This window comes from Acipenser ruthenus, chromosome 10 (assembly GCF_902713425.1).
Source record: "Acipenser ruthenus chromosome 10, fAciRut3.2 maternal haplotype, whole genome shotgun sequence".
NCBI lineage: Eukaryota > Metazoa > Chordata > Actinopteri > Acipenseriformes > Acipenseridae > Acipenser > Acipenser ruthenus.
Genome location: NC_081198.1, coordinates 43,970,733 through 43,985,248, shown reverse-complemented (window position 1 = coordinate 43,985,248; position 14,516 = coordinate 43,970,733). Strand labels below are relative to the sequence as shown.

Genomic DNA, 14,516 nt, shown 5'->3' with positions numbered 1-14,516 from the left:
ATACAGATTTAACATAAGGTTTAACAAAGAATATGATAGTAATAGATCATATTCAGTCATGTGGCTTTACTGTGTTAAGTTTAGCAGACAGTATTGCTAAACTGCTTAGTGGAGTTCAAATAAATCCTGGTTTAAACAGATTACACTGACTGTGTTTTTTTTCAATCCAGTCAAAGTTAACCATTACTTACATCTGAAAATATTTATAGTCCAATAAGCATGGGTTCCATCACCTAGGGGGTGAATTCCACAAAAATAATGCACTGAGTCTGTATTAAAGGTATTCAGCTGTATTTGGCGACATTGACCAACACACAGTATATATTTATTTTTGTTTTTATTTTAATAAGGAGCTGTCTAGGTCTGGAAATGTGATTGAATAGGGAAACAATGCAGGTCATATTAAAACACTTTCTTTTTAAATTGAACCCGCACCCTAATCCACAGTTTATATGGGTGATAGGTCAGTGTGGCGGAGTGTCCCGCCCCTATGTATTATTATTTGTATTTTTGTTTGCAGCGCAGTTAAAAGCGCCGCGTCTTTTATTATTTATAATTTAAAACCCAGTGAGGATGCATGACTGATCAGCTACTGATTATTTAACTAGCTGACAGTCATGCATCCTTACCAAACGCGTGCAGACTGTGGCTGAGGGGTAATAAGATAATTAACCCCTCGGCCAGAGTATAAGAACCGGCAGCTGCCCGTGCTGCGGTGTTGAGTGTAGAGAGGAGAGTAAGGGAGAGCGGAGAGAGAGAGAGCGCGAGGAGAATAATACATAATTAACAATTGCTAAAACGTGCTGGATTAGCCAGCACGACACTTACTTGTTTGTTTGTTTATTCGTTTGGCCCTTGTGCCTTTTTGTTTTGTGTTTTGTAAAAATCATTTGTTTTGTTTATTAAACACGCTGAGTGCCATTGCATTCAGCTTCACCCGCCCATCCACTGTTTTGGTTTCAGTTACTTCCTGGTCCGTGACGTCACCACACCTCACCACTGCGAGCCAGCCTGTCACAGTCAGCAATTGAATTATGGCTGACAGAGCAATAGCTTTAGATTTGCTATCTTTGGTTAAATATGGACAGCTTAGTACTGGTATGCTATTTCTTTTGGTTTTATCTATAACATATGCTGAACTTGTTGCACAAATGTCTACAAATCTTCACATGAATTTGCCATACTGTAGCCTGTGACCTGAATTTGAAAAGATTGTGTTCCTCTATATAAAAACTACCTTATATAGAGGAACACAATACCTTAAGAATAATTAAATACATGTTGAAAACCTCAAGGTTTCAAAGTTAAACATGAAGGAAAGTGAAGATAAGTAAGGACAAAGAAAACACAAACGTGAAACCCCTGAGGTTTTCCTGTTTGAATAACCCCAGAAAAGGAATCATTCTCCTTACTTATGGGGGGGGTGGGGGGGGGCTAAGAATTTTCTGGTGCAGGAGCAAGTGAAGGTCAGGCAGGTAGGTCAGGCTAATTGGCAGCCTGCAGATTTGCATTAGGCTGCTCCCAGCAGGCCTCACTGGTGATTTTGCTCTGCTTTCCAAAACCAATATCTCACATACTCTACCTTTCATTTCCTTTTAGGGCCCTATCAACCCGATCAGTGGCAGACATCTGGAGCATTGAGTTTTATGCTGTTTTAGTTCTGATTTTAATCGGTACAATATATTGGAACAACCTGGTGACAAATAAAAACTGTTAGGACTACACTGCGTTCACAGTGAGGTCATAAGTTAAACAAAGCATTGCCATTGTGTTACTCAGCTGCTAGACAATTTAAGCAGACGAGGAAGAGAGAGAGAGAGAGTTTTTCTGCATCAGGATCATGGTAATTTAATGACATCTGTGTCAAATGATGACATCAGTCATAGTGTATTTCATCTGTATCCTGTATTAGTCATACCTGCAGACTGTCTGGCCATAAAAAAACAGGCAGTATGAACTTCTGGTGTTCTTTAGTGTTATTATCCATACTTACTCATAATAATAATGAAAAAAAACAGCACTCGCACATTAAAAAAAAAAAAGATTTGCCAACTGAATGATATATTTAAAAGAATCATAGAAATATTTACATTTCTGTGCCCTATGCCACAATTTAAAATAAATGTTTTTGCCTGTTGCGGCAAAGTCTAATTTTTACGTTGCAAACGGCCAGACCAGTGTGGAAAGTGTGTGTAGGGGTAGTAACCACTTATGGTCTCTTTGATCTTGCGATCCACACACACACAAAAAAAAATAAATTAAAATAAATTAAAATAAGGATATAATGTCTACCACTTTCTAATTAGCTTTATATTTGCAGCATCAAAAAGCACAACAATTGGTTTAAGTGAGCACAGCCCTTTCATTACTGTACAGTGAGCACTATTCATTATGTGTTGTTACACATTCTGTGTTCTGTGTTATAGTCGTTTTCACTTTCATTACTGTTTCTAAACAAATCTATCTTTATATACATATATCCTGTTACACATAATCAAAAATGTCTTTAAAAGGCTATCTTGATAAGTTCAAATTGACATCTGATGCATGAAAGTGTTTATTAATATGTATAAGTTCCTTCAATCAGGGGTGGATTCAATCAAACAACAGCCTCTGTATTATTCCTCAATAAATGCAAATCTTGCTTACAGTAACCGAATAGGCAGTGTTTGAGGTGCATGTTTGTGTGGGGCTGTGTCACATCCTTAAACTTCCACTGATTTCAGGGAAATCACTGTACAATGTATTTCTGGGAGAGGGCTGTATGATATGATGCAATACGAACCAATATTGTTTTTATTGTTTATTTATAACAAATAAACTGATTAATTAAAAAGTTCCATACAGTAGCTACATCCTCCTGCTACTGCAAACACACTCCCTTTCCCACATGCTCTCAGATTAAAAAAATAAATAAATAAATAAAACACACAGGTAAATCACTGTCTGTCCCCAGACACCTGAAGTATTGATTCACACCTGCATGCATCAATGAGATGCAGAACACCAAGGAGGAACAATGGGAAAACATTATAAGGCAAAGGGATGTAAATGTTCAGCACTTTAACAGGTTGAGATGAATCACAGTAAAACATAACGTGTGCAATTAAGGAAACAATTGGAAAGCCATTATTGTACACTGTTAGCTCGCACAGCACCTAATACTGTACATGCCTGTGCCAATTATGAAGAAGAAACAAAAGATTGCTGGGACTTGACTGTGTGGGGAATGTAGCATTTAAAAAACCCCAGTCAAGAAATAACATTACTGTGCTACATTGTTTTATCACTGGTGCTTTTATGCCTTGTTCTTTTTTCTAATTTGGATGGTGATTAGCAATACTAATGAGGGAAAAAGGGTTTCTAGTTTTAGCTATCTTTGGGCAGTCGCTGTACCTCCAAAATGCTATTTAAAACAAGCATTTAAACAAAACAAAAAAAGTACTCTGATGGTTGAGGCTTAATGGGAGGCTAAATATGTCCTGCACATCTGTTATCGACATTCATCCATTATTTACAGAAGTCTTGCCATTTTCAAAAGAATGAGAAGCTCTAGCCAGAAAGGCCTGGGTTCCTGGGCATACCGAGTTCAGGCCCAAGGGAACACGAAATACAAGGTGGAGGTAAGCCTATACCGAGACATTTTTAAGATTAAAAATATACCTCTTGAAGTGTTTATTTTTTTTGAAGGCTAAGGAACATACAATGAAAACGAGATGACTTATTCCCAAAAGATTTATTTTTTTTTAAAATAAATACATAGAATCTTTTAATCATCAACACAGGTCCAGAAGAAAGATTCACAAAGCTAATTTAAAACAAAAAACTAATTCAAACTCTAAAAACTAATAAGAGAGCACTTAAGACTGCTTAAAAGCTCCTAGATGAAATGTATGCGTTCTTATTTCAGGTTTAGTAACTTTATTGGGTGTATTTTCTCCTATCTAAGAAAGCTGTCCTAATTAAAGTAAAAGCTTTTGTCCATACAGTTTAATGTATTTTTCCATTGTGTTGTCTGCTATTTGTGAAAGTACTAAATGCTAATGTCATATTTGATATTAATTATTACATTATTCGAAATGTACCCATTTGTCATGATACAGTAAAGTCTTACAATGTATACCTAATTTCAGATGCTTTGGGTTTTTATGGAAGTTTTTTTTTTTAATTGAAAACTAACAATTCTGTCCAGAATATCTTATAAATTATTCATCTGATATAAACCAGAAAGGGGAAAAAATCAATTTATAAATGCGCAGCAGAATTGCTCTGTGTAATCATTGTTAAATCCCAGTATAAACTGACTAATCTGTTGTATAATCCAGGTATTAAATGCCATTTGATTTTAATATGTTCATCTTAGAAACTGAGGATACTAGGCTACAGCAAAACAGAGTACAACAAACTTACAATGCATAAGCATTGGGACAAAACTCATATTACAGAAGCTGATCCAATAAGGTTTAGCTGCTTCGGAAACATCCTTTCTCAGTTTCATAAACTCATAAGACCACATGCATAGGAAAGCATGTTTCTGGAATGCAAAGCAATGCAAAACATAGTAATGTGAGCTCTTTAGCAGTTGCCACTGGAGCACAAATGGCTTCTTTTTTCACTGCTGATGAATGACACTTATGATGAGGAAGGTCTGGTCTCCCAATTGAACATGCATTTGTATAAATGATGACTATATTCAAGGGACTTTATCTTCTTACATGGTGGCTTGGAATTACCAATAAGATAACAAGAGAAAAGTACCTTCTGTAAGAATTTTTTTTTTAATACTAAGGTAATCCTAAACATACTAACCAGAAAATATGGAAAATATATTATTGCATTGGAATAAGTAACAACAATTGTGTTAAGACACTTTCATTCCAGTCACAAGAAATCCCTTTGTGATCTCCAGTCTTCTGGCCAGCTGGTCACAAAAACCTTACCAGTCATATCTTATCTAGCCAACCAGATGCAGCTATTCAATTAACAGGTCCCGTCATTGGGCCAATGAGTTCCCAACTGTATTTGTCACATACAAAAAAAGATATACCGTATCAAGGAGACACACAGCTGAGCATACACCAATAGTGTTATCCGACACATAATGTTGTAATTCCTTACTGTAATTCAGTAAAGGTGGTTTTGAAAGAGTATACAGAACTGAAATCAGAATAAAAGTTTCCATGACAACATTGTTTGCTACATTTTGAATATGAAACTGACAACTGTTTTAAAATACAATACTGTAGATGCAGTAGAATTCCATATCATGTATGGTGATAGTCTTGTTTCACGGTTGATTTTGTGTTTTCACAAAAATGTTGTTTAGTTTATCACTTCTAGGTCATATCTTAGATGAAATGCAATGCAGTCTGACAATTTAAACTGCACGCCAAACCAGTCTGAGCTGACTAAACTAAACCACACTGTACCCAAAGGCATTCAAAGTCTAAACATGTCGATTTTTAAATTACATGAGCAAAGCTGAGAAACCACTGTTAGTAAATAAAATGTGCAAATTTCAAATTTTTTGAAAATGTGATCATTATCTTATGGGCTCATGCTCATCTAGTGTTACATGTATTTAGAAAAACTAGCAAGAAGATTTGACCACTGGTATGAATGTTGCCTGCATGTTGGATTATTATTATTATTATTATTATTATTATTATTATTATTATTATTATTACAGGGATTAAATCTACACTGATGTTATGGTAGAACACTGTTTATAACAATTGTTTATTTGCAATGCTGGTTTAATTGTACAGTGTTACCCTCGTTTTTCACTGCATCGATTTTTTTACATATAGGCCGTCATAAATAATATACAGCCATAACATTCAATATGATACTGTATGGATACAAATCAATAAGGAGGTTTAACCATGTCAGCACTCTTTGGGCAGCACTATTTAAGGCCAAACAGAAAGAAATGTATTATGATTCTCACTCAACAGATTAAACACAATATATTTCATTTATTCTGGCATAACTAACAAAAGTAAAGTTTTACTGGTAGGGTTTAGCAATTAATAAGGTATGAAGTCTTTAACCATAGTTATGGATAAGACTGTAGGCCAGAAGTATTTACTGATCAAAATGTCTCTGTAAAGCTGAAGTAATATGGACTGACTCACTTAATGAGTAATGGTTAATTACATGAGGCTGAAAACAAAACAAAATTAGTTAAATATGGAAAGCAATGTGCAAGTCTGGAGAACATTCCAAAGGAATGATGCCATAAATACTGTACAGAGAGAAGGAATCTACACAAGTCACTAACAAAAAAAAGACATTCTGGAAAGTGGATTTATCTAACCTTATGGTATCCAAATTCCATGTATGCATGGGAGTATGCATGTACATATTTTGGGGAAGTGAAACACATAGTTAAGTACAGATTTCCATGGTTTACTTACTCTTGAATCAACTGTATATGCTGAGATTTCTACTAAACGGTAGAATGGTTTTCCCTTCAGGCAGAAAGCAGATTGTACTCTCAGTAGTGTGAACTTGTGCATGAGCCTAATTACCAACATATGTTCTACCTTTCATAAAGGCAATGCAATGCAAGAAATTCATTCAGTTGCACCACATTAGATGGATCAAGACTGTTGCTGTTCCCCTTTAACTGTCCTGACAATCTGCTGGTTCTTTGCTTCTTTTAATTCATATTTTAGATAAACATCTGTATCCTTGCGTGGAGTGCAGGAAGCGCCCTATAGCCTGGAGGTCGCCGGTTCGAGTCCAGGCTATTCCACTGCTGACTATGGACGAGAGTTCCCAAGGGGCGGCATACCATTGGTCGAGTGTCGCCCGGGTGGGGAGGGCTTAGGTTGGCCAGGGTGTCCTCGGCTCACTGTGCATCAGCGACCCCTGTAGACTGGCCGGGCACCTGCGGGCTTGTAAGCTGCCCAGCACTGCGTTGTCCTCCGACGCTGTAGCTCTGAGGTGGCTGCATCTGTCTGCACTGTTAATGGTTAAAAGACTAACCACGTTTATATTTTGTTTGAACTTTCAATTACTTTCCTTTAATTCAAGGCAAAATCAATTATGTTAAAATAAAACAGACTAGATCTATAATTTTCAATAAGGATAAAAAGTCACAACACTTTGCTGCACTGGAACTAATCTGTTTATTCCCAATGTTATCGGATTTTATTAGACAAGGTTCAGCATATTGAAGCTCGAAAAGAAATACACCCAATTCCAAGGAGACTTATTAAGACTTAAAAAAGGATTGTGTGGGTTAGAGCAACTGGCAGAACAGGTGATCCACTTAACACTTCTCACTAATAGCAGTAAATAAGAGGTAATAGTGCTAAGCAGGTGTTAGTCAAAGCTGGCAGGTTTTAAAATGTACTAATCATCTTTACACATACATTTTCCAGAAAAAATTCCAAATATACCTAACCAGTATCTTCAAGCTTTTATTTAAGTTGTCCAGTTTGTAGGAACCTTTCGACCCTCATATCTCAAGGTGTATTCATATTTTATAGAAGCCTAGTAGCTGTAATAATTTATGACACTAGATATTCAGTACTGTATTGCACACAGCAGAGTTAATATGTTTTAAAGAAATAGTTTTTGAGAGAAACATAAAAGGCTGCTTTGCTACTGTATGGAACATTACTTGGTTTTATTAAAGTAAACAAAATACTTAGTGTAGCTGCTGAATATGTGTGTGTTTTTTTTGGCAAACTGTGATACCACATATTGTTCAATGTAAGTTTTACACCCTGGGGGCTAAAAGCCTGTAAGAATTGGAAAGATTTGTTCAACAAACTCATTATTAGATAGATCAATACATATAGCAGCTACAGATAAAGCTCTGATCCTAATTTGTTAACGGAATCATGAAAGAACATAGTATTAATTAATTAATAAATAAATAAATAAATAAATAAATAAATAAAATCTGTGTCATTTTCAGAAACATGTGTTTAATTTATATACGGTATGTAACATATCTGTTACTGTCTTAAATAAAATTAAATACAACAAATTGTGCCTAACATGAGATCACCTTCATTCATTGTTTCCCTTTAAACTTTTGTTTGGTGATGAGATGGTTATTTCAGCTAATGAGATCCCATCTATCCTCACAGACAAAAGAACAATTACTCCTTAAGTGGCATATGGTCAGACATGAAAAAGATCAAGCCTGCTGCTTTTAAGGGAACTTCTTTCGTTTTCCACGTCAGATCATGATTCAATAATCCCTGCAAATCTTCTTTTACTCTCCCTATTACCCTAGTGGTTTATCTTGTCCAATTAGCCATCTGCCATGCCTGTATTGCTATACAAATGCAGCACACTCCCATCAGTGGAGACAACGACATGCCATCAGCAGGGCCGTTGTTCCATCTGACAATCACAAATCGCACCCCATTGTTCCTGATTCATGATGTTACACAGAGTATAGCCGCCATGTGTGATCAGCCAGCAGGGTACTAGAGGTCCTCCTGTGATGTGGGATGGATGCCAAACCATATTTTAGATGGAGCCTAGTAATCACAAGAAATGTAATCAGATCTGCAATACTGACATTTGCACTAATAACCATTATTTTTTAGTTAGTGATTTTTTTTTTCTTTCTAAAACCCCTTCCCACTAATAATGGAAACACGTTAAGTTCACTTGACTTGGTTTCCACACCACTATTTTAAACTAAGCCTACAGATCATATTGATTCCTCCAGATGCAAGTGAACTTCTAGTCAGAAGAAACATTAGGTGCCTTCTCTGTGTTACAAACTGTAAGAGCATGTGACCATGTGCTAGTTGTTGTGAGCAACAGCAGCGGTTGAATCCTGATGTTAGCCTAATTAATCTACTGTAAACTAGGCTGCTTTTAAACTTAAAAAGATTAAACAAACTAGACTACTGTACTCCTAACACCCTGACTGCACCACTCTTTCACTTGTAACCAACTGCAAAGCGAATGCGTTCTTACAGCAGATCACTAATGTTAAGCTTGAGTTTACTGTATCATGTGGAGAATTGAGGCCACTAGATATTTATATCACAGTTCCTCAGGGCATAAGAGTCCAAGCAGCTGCAAAAACACATTTGTGTAGATTCTATAGGCACAATGTACGCGTTTCCTCCTGTGATGATCCCCTGATCCCAACATTGAAAAAACAGCCTCCTTAAATACCCTCCATCCCAGAAATTAAGGTGTTGTTTTAAAAAAAAGTTTTGCTTAATTCCAAATTCTGTTTTTATAGCCATGGGTGCACTGTTGTAATGAATTCATTAGGTTCAAAAGCTTTTTACAGACTGTGTGCGACACTATCAGTGAGTGAGAGACTCAATCAATTGAAGTAGTTGTACTGCCAGCATCTCGGCTACTGTATTTCAGTCAACAGGAACTATTTCTAGCTAAACTCCAGTACCCTGATATTGATCCACGAACCTGCTGCTGCCAATCATTGGTAGTTATTAGCTAGATTAGTGACAGTCATTTCACTGTGGAAAAAATGCAATATAAAGACTACATAAAAATGAAGAATTGAAATGCCTACTCTTAGTGGGTAAGTAATATGTTTTCATATTAGAATGATCTGGGTCCGTGGAAATATATTTGACACTCAGACACCATTATTGTTGTGCACAGATATTACTGGTATGTAAACATTTATCGTCAGATGAAATCTATATTCTAGTGGTTTGCTACTCCAAATATGGCTGCTGAAGAAATGCAGGCTTTGTTGTGTGCATGTTAGATAGGCCTACTGTTGTACTACACAGTCTTAAACCTCACATTAAGAAAAGAAGCCAAGCTTAACCAGGCAAATAATGCCTTTCTATCTTAGTGTAAACATGTATTGAATTTGGTTCAAACATTGAAAACATGTCTTTTTGTTGCCCTTACTGCCTCAGGATATGGAATGTCACAATGTATCAATGTAAACTACTGGTGCCATGGAAAACTACAACAGATTTAAGTTCAATGAGAGCATATGTTTAAAATGTAGCAATTGTAGAGTTACATTTTAATAAATAGAATTTACCATCTGAGAGCCAGCTTGATATAAAATTATCTAAAATGATACTACACTGATGTGCTGCAATATTTTACTAAAGAACCTTGATACAGGTGTCTTGTTGGAACTTTCTGGGATACATCTGGTCTGAAAGTACTATTTTATACTGTTGTATAGACATATGCTCCTTTTAACAAAAGACATTAAAATATGCAAGTCTCTTTTGTGAAAAAGCACAAGCAACAGTTAAGTATTTTATTTTTATTTCAATTTTACCATTTCACAAAGTGTAACAGGAATATCTATTCCATATGATAATCCAGTGTTATTTCTCAAACGTAAAATAATAATGGATTTGCAGATTACCATGATGCCAGTCCAGATGTGTAACAGCAGGATATTGCATTTGAAGGGGTGAGCATCAAAACAACTCAAGCATGATGGTCATTGTTCCTAGATATTAAACAATGCTCTGCTGTAGAAGGCTATTCCTTTCAGAAAACAATCTAAATAAATGCAAACATGTGATGATCAGTAAGTATACTGTATTCACTTCAAGGCCACCAAGAGCATGGAATCTGCTTTGTGAGCATCTCATGCCTTCAATCGAATGTTAAACCAAATGGAATCTACAAGTACAGAAAGTGATCCCTGCATAAGGAGAGGGCAATACCCACTAAGATAGTCCTGCAAATGCAATAAGGAACCCTCATTTGCTCATTAATTAGGTAGCTTATATGTCAAATTTTAAATCATGTCTTACAGACAACTAATATCATTTTTGCTCTAGAACTGTCCTTTCCCTAGCACTATTGATAGATAGGTCTTACTGCTTATAGCTTTTTCTGTCCACAGGATATTAGAAAGTGACGTGCCAGGTCTCCCCTGCACTGCCGCTGGGTCTCATCTCTGCCATGGAGGGATCACCTTGTGTAGTGACAGGGTATTTCAATCACCATAATAAATGCAGGCCTTTGTCTTTCAGCAAACAGCCAACAGTGCAAGTGAGTGGAATTATCTGATGGTTTCAAGATAGAACACTTGGCATCATTCTTTCATTTTCATACCGCAGAGCACATGTCAATCATTGGGTCTAATGAAAGCAGAAAGGTCAAGCTTTAAAATCTTACAAGTGCACTTTCAGAGTCTAGGGTTCCTGGGTTATATATATATATATATATATATATATATATATATATATATATATATATATATATGGATGGTTTCTACAGGTGTTCACATTTGTTTAGGTTCTGTACAGAACTATTGTTCTATGCTGAACAACAGAAAATAGAATTGGGAAGGAATCAAACACAAGTAGGGTTCCAGAGAAAGCTGCAGAGAATCATATACCATATAAAATGTCCAGGAAGTCTGTTTTTCTAAGGGTGCACCATAAGAATGGTAAACCTTACAAGTCTAAGTAGTAATAGTGCTATTGAAGTTTAAAAAAAGATAATTGATCAGCCATTTACATCTTTTAATAACGTACAGATGATTACTTTATTGGAATAGATGCAATATATTAGTTTAATTAATCATTCATCAAATAACATCAATGAATGCGGAAAATGACATGACCCAGTGAAAACATAACTGCAGGGATACCATAATCTTTGTGACTGTACAGTAACTAAACGAACCCGTCGCAACAGGGTGGTTCAAGTCAAATCAGAACTACCAGCAGGGGGCGCAGAACAGAATGTCAGTACCAAATAAAAACTTAGGTTGACCAACAGAAATAAAATGGTGTTATCCAATCCTAATCATGTTTATCATCCATTTTAATTGTAGTGGTTATTTTGTTATTGGCGTGCCATGTTCAATACTAAGCTGCAAACATCACTGAAGGCGTGATTAGCTTGCAATTAATTGTCAAGGGTTTGTGAATAAGAGCTGCTTGGTACTTGTAGTAACAAATACACTGATTAAAGAACAATTGCATTTGTGAAAATCAGTAAAAACAAAACATTGCATACGAAATTCGGTGGAAATGTGGCATTTACATTCATGGGATATTGCGCTAATTATTAATAGGCTACATACATGCATCGTTATCAGATTCTTTGTGTGTGTGTGTGTGTGTGTGTGTGTGTGTGTGTGTGTGTGTTTGTGTGTGTGTGTGTGTGATTGATTGATTGATTTAGTTTTCCTCCAAACCATAGCTTCCAAAACAAATCAGCCAATTACAACCAAATCATAATGCAAAAAACGATGTTGTGTAAGCACATGAAGATACATGTATAGCAAGCCTATGTACAATGTACAGCTAGAACGTTATTGGCAGATCCCAGTTCCATCTCTCCATCCCCCGGTCATTGCAGATACAAATTGATCTTTGTATTCTGTCGAAAGATTTTTGTAAACCATGCTATGAAATATACGTACCCTAAAAGCTAGGTTAATAAAGTGATGTGGGAATCCTAGTGAATACGTTTACTGTATTTTCTGTTTAACCATTGGGTTTACAGCATTTTCAACAGTACACAATACAAACATCTATACACCACTGTTGCCTACACAGGATGCTGCAAAATCATTTCCTTCCAGTTATGTATGTGATATCACAGAAAATATTCTTACCTGCTTTAAAAAACGCATCTGTGTCCGAGTCATTCAGCCCTTCCTCGGCTGCTTCTGCCAAATTCATCTTTCCCCTTGTTGATTTAAGAAAAGGGTAACGCGAAGTATATCCAGGGATGATTATTACAAAAATCAGTGCACGATCTCCTCCATATTCTGGTGTTCCTAGTCGCCGCAGTTCGTTTTCCAGTCGTGGGTTTCCGTCCGTGTTATTACAAAGAACAGCCTTGCAATACTCTATTGTTTAGATTTCACCCTCCTCTTTCTAGCAGCTCCGGCGCCACAAAAGCAATCCACGGCACATGTGACACACAGGGAGATGCACTTATACCTATGGAACAATCTGATGATACATAACAGTAAGCTGTTAATTTAGATACATTTCTCAAAAATATATAATTGAGGCATACTCCAAATTAGTTATAGTATGAAGCATCAGAGTAGGGATCCTTCGCTTGATGCGTACCAGTTGGTAGTGATTCAGTGATGTCATAACAATCTAAGTGACTGGTGATAAGCAGAGGTCCATTCTCCAAACAAAATACAGACTATAATTCAATTGTCCCTACGCTCATCTATTGCAGACCAATTGTAGAGTTATTGTACTGTATGACAAAAAAACAAATGATGCACTACCAGCCTATGCAGTATGAAAAGGTTTCGCGTGTGTAATATCATAGCATATCTTCATCTCACAAACCAAGGCGGAGAGCTGGTATAATACGCGTGTGGGCACCACTCCCTCATAACCCCCCCTCCACAAACACATAATACTGCGTGCGTTCCTAAACATATTGTTCTATATAACAGGATAAACTGGGTTGGTGTGTTAACATGAAATCCTTTTTTAAAAAAATGCATTTTATATTTGTCTTCATTTTGTCAGGAAACATGACTACTGCACCCCGTTTTCTGATTTCCTGCACCAGCTTTGACCCCATCGCTGCCTAGAATCCCTGGTACACAATTGACAGTATCATGCCAGAAATCATTTAGAGTTCCGCTGTTCCATTTTTGTGAGCACACAACAATCTCACAATCATTCACCCACAGGTTGATGAAATTATGACATGGCCCTGTCAATTGCTTACTTTATTTACTATACTGTATTCATTTTCTTTATCTCAATGAATTCATGCAGACACACGTTTTTTGGGGTGTTATGCTGATCTGGCCCTGTTGTCATACTCTGGATTCTCAAGATTGTCAGAAGCCAAGGATACCAATATTAGCTTGCATGCATTACCTGTATATGCCCAGCCAACAACCATATTACAATGCCGCTGCATCATTAAGAGCACACAGCTCTCCTTTTATCTTCCTCTTATCACTGCACTTGCAATGCTAAGCCTGCCTTATTCTTCAGTTGTTGTCCTCTGCTGCCCCCTAGTCCCGACTATTGTGAATGACATGTGGTACATTATTATTAGTGGTACATGTAGTTTAATTATATCAGCTATAGTAATATACGTATTATTAATATTATAAAGTATATTTAATTCTGGTCTGATATTTAAAAGCTGGTATAATTCATTATTATTTCAAGTGAAATATATGCTGTGCATGCAATGAAGCAAAACTAAAACAGCTAAAAAAATTTTTAAAAAAATGCAGGTCATTTATAACAGCCCGTGTAAGTAAATTTCACTTTGGCTATAATTAAGCATTAGTTGACTGGAAAGATTAAATTAATTGCGACTTTGTAGTTTACCATAGTTTACATTTTTCTGTCTTCATTTTGTCTAAACATGCACAATTTAGACATGTGTTTATACTCTATATCAACATTGGACGTAGACAATGTCCCTAAACCTACTTTGTGAACAAATGCTATAACATGGTTCCACTTGAACGTGAAGGTAACGTATTTTGGAGGATTTGTTTCCACCGTAAACTTACATATAATTGCTGACTTACATTTAGACCAATCTTTGTTAAGACAGCA

The 14,516-nt window shown here is 36.3% G+C and overlaps 1 protein-coding gene across 8 annotated transcripts in view; it reads right to left on the bottom strand.

Annotated features, from left to right (window-relative positions):
• Positions 1 to 13,255, bottom strand: part of LOC117408998 (kalirin) — a 170,697-nt gene extending 157,442 nt beyond the window's left edge. For 5 of the 8 annotated variants that reach the window (XM_034014497.3, XM_059032346.1, XM_034014505.3 and 2 more), the window contains exon 1: positions 12,572 to 13,252. In XM_034014497.3, coding sequence (XP_033870388.3) covers positions 12,572 to 12,638 — 67 coding nt within the window. In that variant the 5' untranslated portion in view covers positions 12,639 to 13,252. Of the gene's footprint in view, positions 1 to 12,571 lie in introns of all 8 variants that reach the window. The other 3 variants (XM_034014531.3, XM_059032343.1, XM_034014520.3) reach the window with 3 other exon arrangements.
• Positions 13,256 to 14,516: the final 1,261 nt, after the last annotated feature.